This window comes from Pristis pectinata, chromosome 3 (genome assembly GCF_009764475.1).
Source record: "Pristis pectinata isolate sPriPec2 chromosome 3, sPriPec2.1.pri, whole genome shotgun sequence".
NCBI classification, from domain to species: Eukaryota; Metazoa; Chordata; class Chondrichthyes; order Rhinopristiformes; family Pristidae; genus Pristis; species Pristis pectinata.
In genome coordinates this window covers 91,169,301-91,188,489 of record NC_067407.1, presented here as the reverse complement: position 1 = coordinate 91,188,489, position 19,189 = coordinate 91,169,301, and the positions used below count along the sequence as shown (strand labels likewise).

At 38.6% G+C, this 19,189-nt stretch overlaps 1 protein-coding gene across 1 annotated transcript in view; it reads right to left on the bottom strand.

Annotated features, from left to right (window-relative positions):
- Positions 1 to 8,090, bottom strand: part of LOC127568799 (calcineurin subunit B type 1-like) — a 40,220-nt gene extending 32,130 nt beyond the window's left edge. The window contains 1 exon segment of the mRNA XM_052012980.1: positions 7,771 to 8,090. Within this exon segment, the coding sequence (XP_051868940.1) occupies positions 7,771 to 7,773 (3 nt within the window). The 5' untranslated portion in view covers positions 7,774 to 8,090.
- Between the last annotated feature and the right edge of the window lie 11,099 nt (positions 8,091 to 19,189).

Sequence of the window (19,189 nt, the reverse complement as noted above, 5' to 3'; positions counted from 1 at the left end):
CTTCTGCACTCTTCATCAAACCAGGATTAAATGGCTTTACAGAAATGGTAATGAAGGATATACCAGGCCACACCATGCCATTACAGATTGTGGCATTCCATGTTTCTGCTGCGGCCCCTAACACCAGAAGAATGTCCAGGTTTGATCCACAAGATCTGTTCAAGTCCATCCCAGTCAGCACAATTACAGTGCCACACAATACAATAGAAGATGCTCTCAGTATGAAAACAGGACTTTATCTCCACAAGGAATGATACCCTGGTCACTTCTGCCAATGTTGTTATAGATGCATGCATCTGCCACAGGTATATTACAGAATAAAGTTGGTTCATTCACTACTTGCCAGAGACAAGTTGTCTGACAACTGTTGTTCTTAAGACTCAGATGGCTTGGTCATTAGTAGTGCTACCAACCCACTCAAGAGGATGAATACAGAAGACCACCCACTCAGATTATATTGTGTTTTTGCCATTTCAGTGCTTCATTCTAGTGTTCAGCCATGGAGGAGCAGGAAAATTAACTCCAAGCTCCACCACAAAGACTGACAACACAAATATCACTTCAATATTCTCAGTGTCCTTGAAAAAAGGTAACATCTTCACCAATTCATTGCAATCCCTGCCAGTAATGGCTCACAATGAATCTCAGTGCACATAGGTATTGTGCACAGAGGTTCCACAACAGGAGAAGATGGAGACCAAGTGCAATGAGATGTAGTACACCCTTCCACACACCCCACTTGTGACAAAATCTGTGGATCCCATGTAGGACTCTTCACTCACCTGAGAAACTGGAGTGGAAGCAAGTCATCCTTGACTATAAGGCACAGTCCAAGTGTCACAAAAGGCCACGTAGCTGGTTAACTTACCACATGTATTGTCATGTAGTATCTCAAAAATGGTTAATTGGTCATTTCATCTCTCACTCCTTTTACATTGAGAAGTCTAAATTCTCAAAGTAGAGCTTACAGGGATGTTAGCAGCAACAAAGAGAGAAACCAATAGATGTAGTAAAGCTGGACACCTACAACCCATTTAAGTACCACATAACTTGTTACATAAACAAGAGTTGGGGCAATATTTTAGCATGGACAGCTACTTGGATATGAAATAAGAATAGGAATTGAAGGACCTTCCCCGCACCCACCCCCCCCCCCATTCAGCAGACTTTCTAGGGTTGTGCCAGAGGTCAGTAGTGGGCTCTCAACTATTCACAATTTACATATTTATCTGAGAAGACAATGTAACATACCCAAGATTATTGATGATAAAACACTAAATAGGAAAGATGCAGAAACAGCTTGTAAAAGGACAAACGCTTTAAAACGAGTAAGGCAACAGCAGGTGGAATACAATGAGGAAAGATGTGAAGTATTTTAATGTTTGCATTGACATTCAACTTAGGAATAGCATGAGAGGAAGAGGAACTTCAGGGCTATCAGAACATTAAAAGTTTTCCCAACCATGGGAACTAAACTATTTGAAGAACTAAGCCAGCACAATAATAGATTTTATCTTTCCAAGCTGAGATTGCATCTGAAGATAACATTTTTGACCCTAGATATGTACACTCATGTGATCCAATGATGTTTATACTTGAGAAGTGGGAGTACACTAAAGCAAAGTAGGTGAGCAACCAAAGCAAAGAATTAATTCACTAATAATGCTGCATAGCAAGTTTTAATCCAAAATAAATTAACTGAAATAGTTTTACCCGAATGGCAATTACGTTCAGCTTCATTTACTACTATTTTAACCAAAGTGGAAAAAAAATTAAAACCCAGAATTGTAGGACATTTGAGCGATAAAATTCTGAACAGAGTTTTTCAGAATGCCCAAGCTCAATCTTGATATCAATCCTCATCTTCAACTTGGTGACTCAGTCCCTGAGCTAATCAATCAAAAATTTCTTCTTGGAGTTCTCCATCTCTGATCAGTTCCAAGATAGTACATGAGGGACATTTAAACTTTTCAAAGAGCTTTATTATTTTCTTTAAATTTTAGAATGATTAAAGTAAAAACAATGTGCCCCTCACTGAGTAGCAACAGATGAATAGCGTCACAGGTGCCACAAATTAAATAAGTTGACACATAGGGCAAATGAAAGCATTTATGAATTCAGTGGGCATGTATAATTACAAGTAAATAACAAGTAGGATGAGTTGGCTACTCAGCCCCTTTTGCTTGCTCTGCCATTTAACAAGAGCATGAGTGATCTTGCACCTCAATGCCACTTTCCTGTCCCTTTCCCCCTATATCCTTTGATTCCACCTAGATCCATAAATCTATTAAAAAAAAATCAGTTTTTAATGAAATCATTCACTGAGACTTCCAGGGTAGAAAATTCCAAGGTGAACAAGTTTCTCCTCATTTCACTGTGACAACCTGGTTCTGGTCTCTTCAAGCAAGGGAAACATCTTCCTGTTAAGTCTTTAAAGAATTTTCTATATATCAAATATTCCTTAGCCATTATCCATTGCTCTAAAATTATTTGGCCGGTTATTCCAGTCATTACAAGGATCTATCAGACTCCATAGTCTGTCTAGATAGTTGTTTTAGGGCAAACAATGTTTTGCTGTCTCCTTAAAAAGGCAAGGAAAGTGATCCTGAAAATGACTGCCCTGTTGCCTGGGATGCTACCGGAAATGAACAAACATGATCTTAAAATTCTCTGAATACAGGATTGACCTCCGTCAGTGGTCTTCTCACCTGCTGCCATGTTTCCATCGACATAGGGCTTGAAGTAATGAACAGAGGACGTAATATCTTCAAAAGCCTGAATATAATGTGAAAAATTACAGCTGGAGACCTTTTTAGTTACAGTGGGGTGACAATGATATCCTTATTGCCTTGCATGATCTCTGCACCTCATAGCATGCTGCTTCACCTTCAAGGGCACTGAAGCATATTGATCTCCACTGCACAATCTGTTGGAAAAATCATCACATGCTAGAGAAAGGCAGTTTCCCTACCTTATTGCAGGTAGGAGATCCTAAAAAAGAACTATTCCAAGGGAGCACAAGTTTCCCCCCAACACCACCTGCACTTGATGCTTCATGACTTGCAGTGCCCTTGGGCTGAATGGGCTTCTTCTTATACCAACAACACAGATTTAACTTGAATTGTGAACTGAGAGAAACCAAGAAAGAAAATCTGCAGTTTCTTGTTCATAGTACAAACGATATACTCAAATTACCACCACTTGTGTTCATAAAAAGAACAAAATTTATCGCTTCTTCCCATTCTATTGTTGACCAGCTTATGTTTAAAATTACTTATATAAGACAGCCCAGTGGGCTGCCAGTACCTAAAGAACAATGCCTTTTCACCTGTCAAAGCGAAGGGTAACAAGTGCACTACGCAACCAAAACAATCAATCATGCAAGATCAGATGAGGAAATTACCTTATAATCCAAATGTTGTTTCTTAGATCCTGATTTCCCTACATTACATTGATTATGCTTCAAAACAAAAAGGCTTAATTGGCTACAAAGTAGTTTGCATATTTCCTATACCTCAAAAGGATGAGTATTGGAAGGAGAACATTTTCAAGCGGTGTGCAAGATTGCAGATTTACATTTCATAATCGCCAGCATAATCACATCCCTGCTTTTATGAGCCAAATTACTTGCAATTATTTCAAAACTATTTTTAAAAAAATGAAAATCCTTTCTGCAATCATGTTCAAAAACCTTCATAAACCTCAATGCAATAAAATGACCCTTGGTTTTTCCCAAAGAATTTAAGTCCCAAGTATATTCTCAGTCCACTACTCCAGGTGTAGAACACTAGCTTAAAAGCTTATTTTAATGTCCTCTGCGACAAAGTACTCTAATATTTTATGTTTTGGTAGTCATTTGAGAGAATAGTTTACACAAGTTTCCATAAATATAGAATTAAACACATGAAATTTCAGTACCTATTCAGGACAATAAACTACAAACACCTGCCAAATAAATAAAGGTGGCACAACACAATCTTCTAAGATTTCTGCACATAATACATGGATGTTTTTAATCATAGAGTCAAAGTTGTACAGCATGGAAACAGACCTTTCAGTCCAAAGAGTCTGCATCAACCATCAAGCACCCCCTTACACTAAGCCTACATTAATCAATTTTAATCTCATCACATTCCCATCAGCTCCCCACAGATTTTACCACTCACCTACATACTAGGGGAAATTTACAGAAGCCAATTAACCTATCAACCCACACGTCTTCGAGATGCAAGGGGAAACCAGAGCATCTGGAAGAAGTCCAAGTCACGGGGACAACATGCAAATTTCACAAAGACAGCACTGGAGGTCAGGATTGAACCCAGGTCACTGCAGCTGTACCACCTTTATCCTTCTATTCCACACTTTCTAACATCCCAATTTTCCTGAAACCTAGCATTAATCAAGTTTTAGCAAATGTGGGTGGTTTGCAGTGCAAACCTACTCCCAGCTTACAAGTTGAGATTTCTTTGTACAGGTACTCCCCAGTTCACAAACACCCAGCCTCTGTACAGCCCGTACATATGAACTAGCATTTGGGAGACCAGCAGTATACACTTGCCAGCTGCTGCTAGAGCACAGGCATCTTCATCTGGGAACTGGGTTTGCAGCTGCATTTCCAACTTGCAAACTGTTCGGGTTACAAACAGTTCACAGGAATGGAAGCCCACCATGAACTGGGGAGGACCTGTACTACATGAAAAGGCTTTGAGCTACAGCAATTAAAAGGAAAGGAATCAGATTTCTAATCCAATGATAAACATAATTTAAACATTAATGCCTATGGCAATAGCTTAAAAAACAAATATCCTTTAACTACTGGATTGCAAATCCAACAATCAAAGTAGAAATGGCAAATGGGATTCCAGTTTAAAAATTTAATGTAAACCAATCTAAAGAAATTAATTCCATTTATTATTATTCATGAAATTAATTTTTTCAATATTCACATTTCACTTACCTATTCTCTCAGTTTAGCTATCAACCTACAACATACCTAAATTGGTGGATTTAATTCTCTCAATGAGGCTTAAGTCACATAGGGGAAAATGTTAGGGGAAAATGTTAGATGGACTGTCATGTGATGGGACATTAAACAAAGACCCTACCCTACAGATCTCCAAAAAAAAATTCCAATTACTATTCAAATAAAATGGGACTATTGCTAACCCAGTTCAATATTTAGCCTTCATTTCAGTAAAATAGATACATCACATATCCAATTGTTGCCTGTAGAACCTTGCCATGCACAATGCTCCCCTGAACTAAAATAGTTTCATTTTTTAAAAAATGACTGAAAATCATTATTGAACTGAGGTCAAGAGAAGAACGATGATAAAAGTCCCTTGAAGTATATCCAGCTGCTTAACCAAATTAATCTAATAGCTACAGTGGGAAGAATTGCAGATTTGCAAAATAAGTTATCTTTTTTTCCCAATAACTGATCTGTCAATTTTATAAATTAAGCAATCTACTCTCCAGTGCACTCAAAAACAAGGTATGCATGAGATACAAGTATATATTAATTTTCAGAAATTCTAGCTTTTAATACCCCGACTAAATTTGGAACAAAAGGCAGTTCACACCACAAGCACGCCTAAATTACTAAAGTTGCTTTTCATTTTTGTACTGCACAATGGTGAAATGTTTCTGTTCGTTAGCCTCAACAATTTTCAATTATCACTTTTAATATAGAAAATTATCCCAAATTTTTCAGAGGCATAATCAAAGTTGCAAACACAAGTGATGGCAATATTAGGAGTGATAAACAAAAGCTTGGTCAGAAGCCTGGGAGTCAAATAAGGAGTCGCAGAAGATACATTTCAGAACTCTGAAGCTCAATAGACCAAGACTACAACTGACAAGAATCATAATGTTAGTCATTTCAACTGCAATAGTTTAGTTGATTAATATACTTTCAACTGAAGTGAATCACAGACCAAAGTTCAAGGTCCAATCCCAATTGTGCCATTCAAGCTCCCAATTTTAACCAGCATCATGAGTGCTATAACTCAGCTTTTCTGAGCCATGGAGAAAAAGTAACAGTAGATAGGCTCCTATTATTGATCTATTGTATGCTGCAGGCAAGAGCACACTTTATTGCTCAGATGAAAGACCACAAGTATATAGGAATGGATAGTCAATCAGCTCACCTTGTTCATCCACCCAGAAAAACTTGGATCTCATTCTAATTTGAAATAAACATTCTAAATTAAAGTACTTTCAATATCATCAGGTGTTCCAAGAAAGAACAAATCTTTTAGGAATGAACTCATCTCCTGAGATTCCTACATTTTCAAATAGTAGAGAGAATCTAATTCCCCAAGCCATGTCTCTTCCCTCCAAAGGAAACTCTGATTTGATTTTCAGACCATAATTTTTCCACCCAGAATCCAGTTTACAGATAAATCCTTCAACACAATGACAACACACTTCAAATTTCTGAAAGTATTAATTAAATTTACAATAACTCTTGTAAACACAACCATTTCAAAAATTAGAGTCTTCAGTAAACAGCTCAATGTATCAGATAAGGAAAATTATTCAGGCCATTTTAACTCATTTTTCTAAAGACCCATTCTAATTACTTGGACTCATTTTACTGTAAATACTGTGCTTTAGAACAATTCAACATCTTTTTGAAAGATGAAATTCTAAACAGTCAGAATAAAATAATTACTTACAGCCCCTTACCTACGACACAGAAATTATAAACCAGTATCAAAATGATTAAGGTTTAATTAAAAATACACAAGTTATATCCTCCATAGTTTGAAGCTACATTACAAAGATAGTTGTAAAATTCTGGGGGGGGGGGGGGGAAATCAGCTTCTGGCAAACTGTCTCTACCTAAAATGTCAATCTTCTGTAAAAACCACCCTACTGAATACAAAATTTTCTGTTTTAGATTTCAATAGCTGCAGAGGTTTCCCTCTTTAATAAAAGCAACTTCAGGCAAGTTGACCGATTTTAACTTTAATATTGGCCCATTTAAACAAAAGGTTCAGACACCACTTCAACTACTTGCTAAATCTTCATAGTAGAAAATGTTAATGTTAATAAAAAAAATATAGCCAATCACTGGCCCCCTCCATTTTAAACAAGTTTTGGTCAATGCAGGAAGGCATACACTACGATTTATCATAACTATTTCAATTATACAAAGGCAATTTAATATCTGGGGAAAAAAACAAAACTATAAATAACTGCCTCTTTGACCAATTAGGTTTATTATTAATCGGTTAAGTTTATTTGTAAAGAGGAGGAAACATAAATCATGATTTTGTTATGGGAAGTTTGTTGCTTCTGAATAACTGCCAGGATGGCTTAAGAACGTTTATCCTACACCCAAAGTGAAAAAACATTTTGTTTTGAAGAAAAGCCCAGTTCCACTAATCGAACCCACGTAGGTCCTGCTAACAGCAACTGGGAAGGGTGAGCCCCGGACCCTACGCTCAGGGAAGTGAAGTGGGGGGGGGGGGTTGCGTGAAGAGACACTTATAAATAAGGATATCCAATTTAATGATAAAATGATAGGAGAGGGGGGGACAAGGCAGCGTAAGGCGGGAGAGGACTGCGCCTGCAGGAGGCCGAGCCCACACTGCGGCGGTGCCATCATGATGGCCGCTCGGCTTTTTAAATACACCGCAGTTTGCCAATTAACACGCCAAAACAACACAGGAGCACGCAGCAGCACAGAAAATTAATGCTGCGAACCATCAAGAAAGCGATCTTAATTAATTAATTTGAAAATAAAACCTCCCAATTGCTTACCATCCTGGCTGATGAAGGTTAATCTTCCAGATATTTCGATCAACAGTCGCCTCGCACGGCTTCTTTTTTATATTTTTCCCCCCGCCCGCTTCTTCTTCCTCCTTCTCCTCCTCTGTCTCGCCGCTGCCTGTAACTGCTGGTTATTTTACCCACCCACCCCTGTCAAGGCAGAGAGCCGAGTCCGCAATGTCAGGGTGGAAGCACCAGCCTGTAAGAGCCTCCCTGCCCGGCTGCCTCTGCTGCCACCGCTTCTCCAGCTCCGCCGTGCGAATCCGCAAGACCGGAGGAGGGGAAGGAGAGGGCTGCAAAGCCGCCGCACATCCGGGCTACTGCGCCTGATTTGCATGCGGAGCCCCGCCCCCTCCCCCGGGCCCGTGAAAGGATGACGGCAACGCGTACTTGCGTCTCCCTTGCTCCCCCACGGCTTTGGGGCAGATGGCCGGTGGCGGTTGTTGGGGGGGGGGGGGGAGAATGGGGGTGCGGGTGCTGGTGCTTGGGATGGGGATGGGTGGATGGATGGTGATATGGGGGTGATGGGGATGGGGATGGTGATGGGGGGGATGGGAGTGGGGATGGGGGTGATGGGGATGGATGGGGGGATGGAAGTGGGGAGGGGGGTGATGGGGATGGGAGTGGGGATGGGGGGAGGGGAGTGGGGATGGGGGGATGGGAGTGGGGATGGGGGTGATGGGGATGGGAGTGGGGATGGGGGGGATGGGGATGGGGGGGTGGGATGGGACGGTTCTTCAAATCAACTCGCACTTACACCACCAACAACAACAACTTCCTTGTACAATCTTGCCACCGATCTGTTCAGAAGTAAACCTCAGGGTTCGTTAACCTTGATTCGCTAACTTTGAAGGGCCTATTAAGACAAGGTGAATACACTTTTGGTTGTGGCGGTAGGTTCTCGGAAATGTTTGCATCTATTTCTATAGCACCTTTCACATCCCTTGCGTTCCAAAACACGTTACCGCCAATGGGGTAGTTTTGAAGTGTGATTACTGTTGGGGTGTAGGAAACCAGCAGGCAATTTGTACAAAGCAAGCTTCTGCAAATTGCAAAGATTGAGTAATCTGCCACATTAGCCAGCACCTTAGACATACCTTTCCCTTTCCACCATGGCGGGACTGTGTACTATCTACAAAATGCACTACAGCAACTGATCAAGATTCTGACAGTACTTCCCAAAGCCACAAGCTCTACCTCCTGAATGAAAAATACTATGATGCTGGAGGAACTCAGCAGACCAGGCAGCATCCGTGGAGAAAAGCAGGCGGTCAACGCTTTGGGTCAGGACCCTAAAAGGTCAAGAGTATCAAGCACATGCTACCATCTGCAACATCCCCTCCCAAGTTACACCCATTCTTGTCATCTTTCACCCCACCCCAGTCATTGGGCTCCTGTCTTAACATTCCCTTTTCTCTTTATACTGGCCATCTCCCCCCTCCATTCTCAGTCCTGATGCAGTCCAAAATGTCAACAATGCCCTGCTGAGTTCCTCCAGCAGATTGTTTGTTGCCCCAGATTCCAGCATCTGCAGTCTCTTGTGTCTCCTCTGATTTTCAAGTATATTGCATTTACTTCATCATCACTGACTCGAAATCCTGGAACCCCCTACCTCTATAGGAGTGCCTTCATCTCAAGGATTAAAGTGGACCAAAAATGGCTGCTCACCACTATCTCATGGGAAAGATATTTAATAACTCCCTTGTCTTGTAAATTAATTTACAAAATGAGAGAAATCCAGCCAAGTGTTCTTAATCTGTCAACAGTTCTTTATTCCAACTTCTGTGTCAGTCATCTGAGCCTCTCTCATTACTCATTAGGGATGAGAACCAGCACAATAACCCATGTTCAGCTCAAACCTGTCCATCATCTATTGGAGCACACCAGCTATGACACCCAACTTACACAGATTTTCACTATCAACTATGTATCTATTGTGTCTGTATTTTAGTTACCATTTTTCCACATTCTCTCTAAATTCTCCTTTCTGATGTTTCTTTTGATCATCCTTCTCATATTATTGATTTTTTGGTCCTCTCTTTATGAATCGATTTAAAAATAATAAAGTTTTAACCACCAAAATAGGCCACATAGCATTGTAGCACCATGAGTACCAAGTTGCTTTCAATTTTATTCAGGAATTGAGTGTACACGTTCCTTTGCATGAATCATAAGTACATATTTTAGCATGACAAGCATACCTGGGATTGCACTGTATTTGTGCAGAATGACAGTAGTGGTGTGCTGAATTGATGCTAGCCACGTTCAGGAAATCTGGTGTTTATCTGCAGGAAAAACCCTCCCACATGCTAAACATTTGCTTTCTCCACCAACAGCACACCATGGCTACAGTATGTATCATCTACAAAACATACCTGCAACAACTTGCAACAGTTTTGTTTTTTTGAGAACATTTCCCAAACCTCAAACTCCTGGAAGTAAATGGATAGAGCCACATGAACTAAAGACCTCCTGTTGAAGACACACCCTATCTTGGCTTGGAAATAGATTGTTGTTCCTTCATCATCGCCGGATCTAAATACTAGAACTTCCTACCCAATACCTCTTTGGGAATACTTTCACTACAGGGACTGCAACAGGTTACTCTGACCTTCTCAAGGACAGTCAGCGATAATTAAAAAAAACTGTATTACTTAAGTTAAAGCATTCATAGATGGGAATGAGTGTGGTATGTTCTTACATCTTGTATTACATCAACATATAATGTACAAATTGAGTTAAAAGAACCTGTTCACAATTGATTGCCTTACATGTTCAACTTACTGCAAGCCAAACAGCTTTACAACTTACATCAAGCCTCATCCTACTCTGTTTTGGTTAGATTTCAAAGAGATGAAAGAGCAAGTTTGTAAGAGCATAAATACTGGTCACAAGACATAAATTATGTTGCATCCATAACTTAAGAATTGAGATGTGCAAACTGACTCTCAGAAAAATAATATACTCAGACCCACTTATGGAAGTAACTGCTGCTAGTAAGTTTAAAGCAATTCTGAATATCTATCATTGCTATAACTGAGCCATTAAATGTACCCATTTTTTATCTATTTTTATGGCCAGTACAATGTTACAAGCTAACACAGAACAGGATCTCTGCCAAAGTTGTTTACAAGATTACATATCACAATGCAATAATGGATTAGGCAAGCAGATACTCTTGAGAGCTGCTGCAACACCTGTTAATAAGAGAGAGAGATTTTATACTGGATCCAAGTCTTGGAAGAGCATGGGGCCTACTAATGAAAGGTGGAAAATAGAAACTGCAGGGAAAATACATATTTAGAAATAAAAATCTTTTCCCTCAATTTATTTTGAAAACTAATCACAGCATTTCTCTTCCCAATGAATTCCCTTTTAGATTGATATTGTTTGGAGTCCACCACATGCTTGACAATAGTATGATGCTGAATGTCGCCTTGAACAATATAATGGTCAAAGAAAAGGATTATGAAGGAATGTTTTAAAGGCATATAGAGAAATGAAAATATGGAGGAATTTAGGGAGAGAACTACATAGCATTTTGACAGATCAGCCTCATTGATAGGACAAAGAATGTGTGCCACATATAAGAGGCCACAATATCAGACAGTATACTTTGTTATTGTCTCATAAAATGGCTGACAAACCTGGCAACCAAAGAAAAATGTATCCTGGCAAAAACTTTAAGCAATTTATTTGGTTCCCAATCTTTTCTTTTTTTGCTGCTATTTTGATGGAGTCATAGAGTCAGGCAGCATGGAAACAGGCCCTTCAGCCAACTGAGTCCATTCCAACTCATTTGCATTAATCCTATGCTAATATCATTTTATCCTTCCCTCAATTTTTACTTCTAATTTTGAATGATAGTCTTCTTGGAACTTGGTGGTAATTTTCATTGATCATTTTTCTTCACTCTAAAATAGGCCTCATTATACCAGCCCTTTGAATTTACTAATTTTCCGTAATCTGGGGCACATTCTTTCTGCTTCATTCTTTCAATACGTAAGACATTCCTGGCTGATTACTTCCTTTTGATCAATCCGAGTTCTGTAATATTAAAAGAAACAATAGGGAGTTTTTACTACTTTTAGCATGATTATAAGGAATCAGTGAGATTTCTGTTCTACGAGAGGACACAAGATGATTTGGAAGATTTCAAACCTTGCATGCGTAATGTTAATTTTGTGCAATAACTATTTTGCCCTATGGTTAGAATTTGGTCAAATCCATCTACATTACCTTGAATAATCCCCCTACCTGCTTATTTTCAAATGCCTGGTTTAAAAATGCTGTTAGGTTTGTTAGGTGTGGTTCTTTACACAACACAATGCATCAGCTTAAATAGTGCCTGTTATGATGGCAATCAGACAATAAAAGTTGACATTGAGCCAAAGACCAAGATTTAGAGAAGGTGGCAGAAAACTTGGTCAAAGAGCCTGAAAGAATGAGGGAGAGAATAGGTGAAGAGAGAAATTTTGGTGATGGAAAGTCTCTTGATGCACCTTCAGGAGTGATGCCGTGTGGTGGCTCAGTTCAGTGCGTTTTTTAGGAACTTTAGCTAACTCATGTTTTAAGACTGGATTCAGACTAGATTCATGGTCAATATGAAATTGAGAAAGGAATTCTACTGTGAAATGTGAGTTAAAAAACAAAGATTGTAATGAAGTTGTTTCACCTCTTTCTCAATAAATTGTAAAATTCATTTTTGTCCTACTGTCATGTTATAAAAATCTTAGTGCTAAATTCAGAAATCACATCATTGCAGAAAGAGATTGTCTGATTATGTATATTTATTACAAAGCCAAAGTACAGACTGTACCAAATGTTTATAGTGTGTGTGTTGTATGTGTTTACTTTTTAAATACACTCCTTAGTGTTTTACCTGCAGTTCCTGTAGTGATCTGAAAGCAGATGAGCCTGTCTCTAAACAGTAAATCTAAACTGGAACCCAGGAGTCTCATATCTTTTGTTGGTTGTGCAACTTTGCTGGTTATGAAACTTATCACTCCTCAATCATTGCCATGTGGGGGAGGCCATGTAAGTCGACTCCTATGTGTGCTGATGTTCAACGCTTGGTTCTATCAGATGATTGACAGGGAAAAACTCAAGACATTTGTCTGCTTTGTCCTCTGTTGGCATGGAAATGGTCTTGTACCCATCCCCACCCTCAAATGAGCAAATTCCGCCAATGTTTACTCTACTTACACCTGGGAGGAAGAGTATATTTTTTTTAAAATTGATCTTGCAGTAGGCTTTACCCTCTTTTTAAAATGTATAAATATATTTACTTCCCCCTGCGGCACTGTACTCCTTCCCTGACGATATCATTCCCCGGACTTCCTTATGACTATGTGCCAGACTGAGCCAGAGTCATCGTACCTTCCCAGGATCTCTATCACTCAGAAGTCTCTTGCCACTCAGCGATCCATTTTGCTGAAAAGTATTGATAAAGCATGAACCACTGAAAGGAGTCTGCCTACCTATGCACAGGCGGAAAGATTAAACTCCCAATACATAGCAAGGGACCCAGTTCTCCGGCAGGCAGAATGTTAGAAGCTCAGTGATTCAGTCATCACTGAGGGTCCCTTCACCTTCCAACCATATTTGAAAGAAAGTACTGGCAGTTAGTCCTAGAACTGCCATCCTGCAGTTTGAATAATTTGCCTATTACTTATCTTAAAACATCAGAGCAAGAAAGAGGGACAAAATTGGATGGGATAGAAATTCTTGTTTTTACTCACTACTGCAATGAATTTTATCCAAAGCCCAAATGTCCATAGAGGTGCACGAGTGCAATTACAAGTATTTGATCTTTATGCTCAGAGACCATTGGGCAAACATGGCAGCATCAAATGGTATGTAAACACCATCGTTAACAAAAAATTCTTTTATATTCTCAAGGTCCACAGACAGTGCACAGCACTGACATGCAATTAGTAACTATTTCATTCCCATGGAATCTAAGGCATTTGCTGTGTTGCAGGTAGATTGTCCTTTAAATATATTCCACTCTGTTCATCCCTAGCCCCACCAATTTCTTTCGGCTTCATGCTTGTGAGTGTCTTGCTGCAGATCCTTCCCATCCCTTTTTCCCTGGCCCCTGGTCTGTCACCCCATTCCCTGATGCTGTGCCACCTTACAATGTCCCATCCCAGCTCCAAGCTAGCGCGGTCCTGTCTCCCACCTCACGCACAGACGACCTTCTCCTCGCCATCCCTCCCACTGCTCCCACCCATGATTCTACTGTACATCTTCTGCCAGCTCTGCAGTAGCATACTTATTACTCGAATGGCTTCTGTAAACTACAGTCCTACTTTGTAATGCATGGAAGTTGAGGTCTGTGCAATAGAGCTTGGTTGCTGGGTGGCTTCACACAGAATTAGTGCAGGGTGTCAAAACAGCATTGCTTTAATGTATATTTCCTGCCACAGAAATTCCTAGGCCAATATTTGTTAACAAGATTTGTGACATCAGATACAATGCAGAGCATTCCAGAGTAGCTAGTGCCAGATTAGAACGAAAGGTCTTTGTTTTGCATCTTTTTAACACGCAAGTACTTGTCAGAATAAATTGTTCTGTTTTATAATTCCCAACACAAAAGAACAAGTTGTAAGTGTTTTGGTAACAACATTCTTGAACAGAAAACGTTTTATTTATTCAGGTTTTGTGCTTCTATGATGCACATCTGTGATTCAAAGAAATTATGCTATAGAGTTTACATAAATAACTATCAAATTTCCCTACAATGTGGAAGGAGGCCATTTGACCCACCAAGTCTGTAAAGGCTCCCTCATTTTGGGCAGCAATCCCATTTTTATATTTTTGTATTTTTCTGTACTTTATTTACTTTCTCATGCCCATTAACTCCCCCTCAACTCTCCTACCACTCACCTACACCAGGAGTAACTTACAGCTGCCAATTAACCCATCAATCATCATGCCTTTGAGAAGTATGAGGAAACCAGAGTGCTTAGAGGAAACCCACACTGTCACAGGGAAAACATGCAAACCCCAAACAGACAGCACCCAACATCACGACTGAGTCTGAGTCATTGGAGAGTTAAGAGTGCAGCGCTAACCACTGCCCCACCATGTTGTACTCTAAAACCATTGTCCTGCCCATTAATTAGTTTCTAATTTATTTTTTAATCTTGCTTTCTTTAACTGGAAAATCTAAATATTTTGGGCTACGCTGCATTATTTTTGCTTATGGCTGTGCAGAGATGATCTATTTTCTCATTATTACTATTCCTTCTCGATTTAGTGACATGACTGGTTCAGATAAGCTTTTGATGGTCCTATCATGAGGAATATCTCAGCTTTGCAATAAACTCTATATTCTACATACCAAAACGCAGTAATTTGGCTGGAAATAATTAAGCACTGTGGTTGATTTCTGCAAGTATCGGACATAGTTGATCAGAAAAGTCAAAAAATATCAATCTCTTTGTTCGTCCACAAATGTATTTCCAAATAAACTTTCCAGAACTTGTCCAGATTAAACTTCTTGAAAAAGGCTCCTTAATAAAACCCTGAACTTGGTATTTCATCAAAGTATGTGATCCTTTGATGTAAAATAGAGAATTCCCAAGAAGACTAAGGTTATTCATTTTCATTTTACCAAGTAGATGTACCTAGTGGACCCCAACATGTTTGTAGAGAGAGTTTGACTGGAAATCTGCTTTTTTATACCTGAGGTAGGTTTCTTTGATGTTGACAGTGGAAACCACAATGAGAAAGTATGAGTTTGACAAAACTGATGCCCGTCATTTTGAAGAACACAGCATTTCTTCATATGAAAAGGTTCCTTTATATGTAAATTGACTGACAGGTACAAATAATGTTGTATTTATTATTTACTTGGTATTGAACCAATGAAAAACTCAAGTGAGGAGTGGGATACTTTATCATTTCAGTTTATGCATTGCACTTGAAATGATTTATTTTGGTGGACCTCTATGAAAGAAACTTAATTGTACAGAATGAAGTACATATTATTTTGTGACAAAATATTATCACTCACTGAGATAATTGTGTGAAATGACCCTAATGGGTTATTAAGTCCAGATAGCTTTACATTTCAATAGTAACGTTTATTATCGTTTTTTATTTCATCAGTTATCTATCAGCATGGATTGGGTCCACAAGCTTATTATTAGATTTCATATAAAACTTCTAAGAGGGTAATATCGTATTGAAGTAAATAATAAATACAACCTTATTTGTACCTCTCAGTCAATTTACCAATAAAAACCTGGACATGTTAATTACACAATACTCTTAAGAGATTTTAGTTCCTTAATCTCACAAAAATAGAAAATAAATAATTCCTTTTATAAATGTTAATTCATCAAAGATCTGCTCAGCTTATGTGGATCATTCCACCAACTAAGCCTGGGGTGAAAAATAGTCCCCATTTTCAAAATAATCCTTTTCACTAAATGACTTAGTAATAGGGTAGTTGGTTCTTTCCTTTAGTGCGTCCATTGTTCTTACATTTATATGCTATAAAGCTACCAATAAAATAACTAATAGATTGAAAAACAATGTGGTACAATGTTGGGCCAGATTTTCCTGAACATTGCGAAGGACAGAGCAAATTCCACCATCAAGCACATTCACCTTGTCCTCTATCTTCTTGCATTTCCAATTAGAAAACCTCCCAGCAGATTTGGCAATGCATCATAAGTGGCAAGATATTAGCAAATGTATTTATTCCACAATATCAGGTAATTTGTTTTTTTTATCTGTATCAGAACTGACTGATTCTGCTTTAGGTCATCCATCATAGGTTTTCTCTCACCATTAGCACTGCTTGACCTGCTGGGTATTTCTTACAGCTCTAGAAAACACTGCTTCTGCATTCCTCTGTTTGTGTTCTCTCTATCCAACTGCCCTCATTAATTTGTTAACTGGATGACTCCATAAAGAGCTTATCCCATGGGTAACTCAGGCCTCACCTTTCAGAGATATTTCCTTTCTCCTGTCCATCTGCAATTTTAAACTAACTTGTTTTCTCTTTTTTCCCCAGTTCTGATGAAGGATCTTTGATCTGAAAGGTTAACTCTGTTTCTCTCTCTACTGCCTGACTTGCTGAATATTTCCAGCATTTTCTGTCTTTATTGTTGACCCCATTGTTACTAACACGAATGCATTGCCATGGTAACAAAATACCGTAATGTAACCTGATGGTCTGCTTATACAAATTAATTGAAGATAGTTTTGGAATGAGCTTTTCCACATTATTGAAAAAGTTATGACTGTTTTATTTCTGTAAAGCAAATAACACATAGATGCAGCACCTAAGTAGGTCAGTGCAGTGAAATTCAATTTTTATTTTGTTTTATGTTAGCTGAATCTACAATTGATTGTTTTATACATCATCTCCAGCATCACCAAAATATTACACCTCCCCATTCCCCACCATCACCACTCAGCCTTCACCCTCCATTTTACATTTCTTTGTTATGAAGTAATAAAATGTTAGCTGACATGACAGTAAGTTTGTTAATTCAAAATGCTTTTTTTGAACACATAGTTGGCCAGGGATCCTCATTCTGTTAGCTATTTATCAAAACATTGGAACCATTGATCTCCAAAATCAGAACTTGCCATTCTAAACTGAAATTCACAGATTTCAAAAGAAAGGAAAGTGAGATGACTGGATTTATTATTCTGTCTGCTGAAATAGTAATAATAAGGGATTGTGTTATTTCTCATATATAGCTGAGAGCTCTCATTTAATTAGATTCGACGTGAACATTTCCAACCAGAGCTGAAAATTATTCAGAGTACAGAAATTTGTATGATAATGTATGACAACCGGACCAAGCTATCAATTATACATAAATCGAATGCTGCTGAAGACCTCATTTGCTTGCCAAGAATGTTGGACAAAGATTGTGCTCTTGATGATAATTGTTGCAGCAGCTGTTCTTCTGGTAGTTCAGGTGATTCTTGTCTGGGGCTTTCTAATTTTTTACATTTGATTAACTTATTTAGATGCATTCATTCCAAATGTCATCATCCAATGCCATGTCCACCAGCTCTTTCTCTCTGGTAAATACCAAAGCAAGACAATAACTCTGCAGGACCTATTTCCACTACAACCTTCTTTTTATTGATGGGTCTGCAAAACAATTTACTATTTTGCTATTTTCTTTTATATTTCTTCATAAAATCACCAGAGATCCCACATTAAATTCAGGAATGTTCTCACGTATGGATTCCCCACCCATAACCAATCCATGCTGGCTTTCTCTGATCAATTGCAAGTACTATTGATGTTCAGTTACTCTATTACTCTATCCTTAATTAAAGTAGTGAATTATACTCTGACAGCAGACATTAGACTATCCATTCTGTAATTGCCCGATCTTTTTAAAATAGCAGTATCATGAACAATTTTCCAATCCAATGGAATTGTTTCCAAAGTAAGAGGACTTGGGAAGATTATGATTAAGGTTTTAGCAATATTCTCAGTTACTTTTCTGAAACCTTAAAATGAGAATCTTCTGGTTAGGGTATTGACACAGCTTTGTACCATTACTTTCTTAATTACTGTTGTTTTGTTTGCAGCAGGTTGAAGGGAGATGCGTGGGACTGGGACACCACAAGGCTGGAAGCTGTGGAGGGAAGACCTCCTGAGGTAATGAGGTCTGTGACTGCCTGGGAGACAATGCCCAGATTTTTCAGAGGTAATACATAAGTACTTCCTTCATTTTCTAGTTTTATTTCAGTATTACTCTTTTCAGTTTTTGAGAGTCACACAGTTCTCTTGATGATTCTCTTATTCATAACTTAATTGTAAAAAATGTTGGTTTTGATTTTGGTATTTACTGGAAGTATCTTTTCCTTTTTGTAGCTCTTACTGTTTGTTTTGTCACTCTTCATTGTTCTTTGTATCTCTTCCAGGCATTAGGATCTCTGCTAATTCTTGCCATTTTGCATGCTTTTCCTTTCAGTATTAAGTTATCCCTTACCTCTTAAGTCATCCACCACACTTTTTTTCACAAATAGAGCTCTTTCCCCCAAAGGGTATATATCTTTTTCTATATTGCATTAAATTTATGAAGATCTCCCACAGATTTGTGCAATTTATCTTCTGCAGTTTGCCTCCGTCATCTCATGTAGGTCAATTTTACATACAGTGGTTTGGAACCTTGGTTGCTGTTCCATAATTCTCCTTTCAAACATTACGTTGAGCTCAACCATGTTATGATCACAAAAGCTAAAGCTGTGGATGGTGGCAATCTAAAAGATTGACAGAAAATTTTGAAAATGCACATTACACCATTTCACAGCTGTTATTAGGGACCTAAACACAACTCCCGCTAAAATGGTTTTCTATTTAAGATAAGACTACTTATTAGTCACATGTACAGTACATTGAAACACACAGTGAAATGCA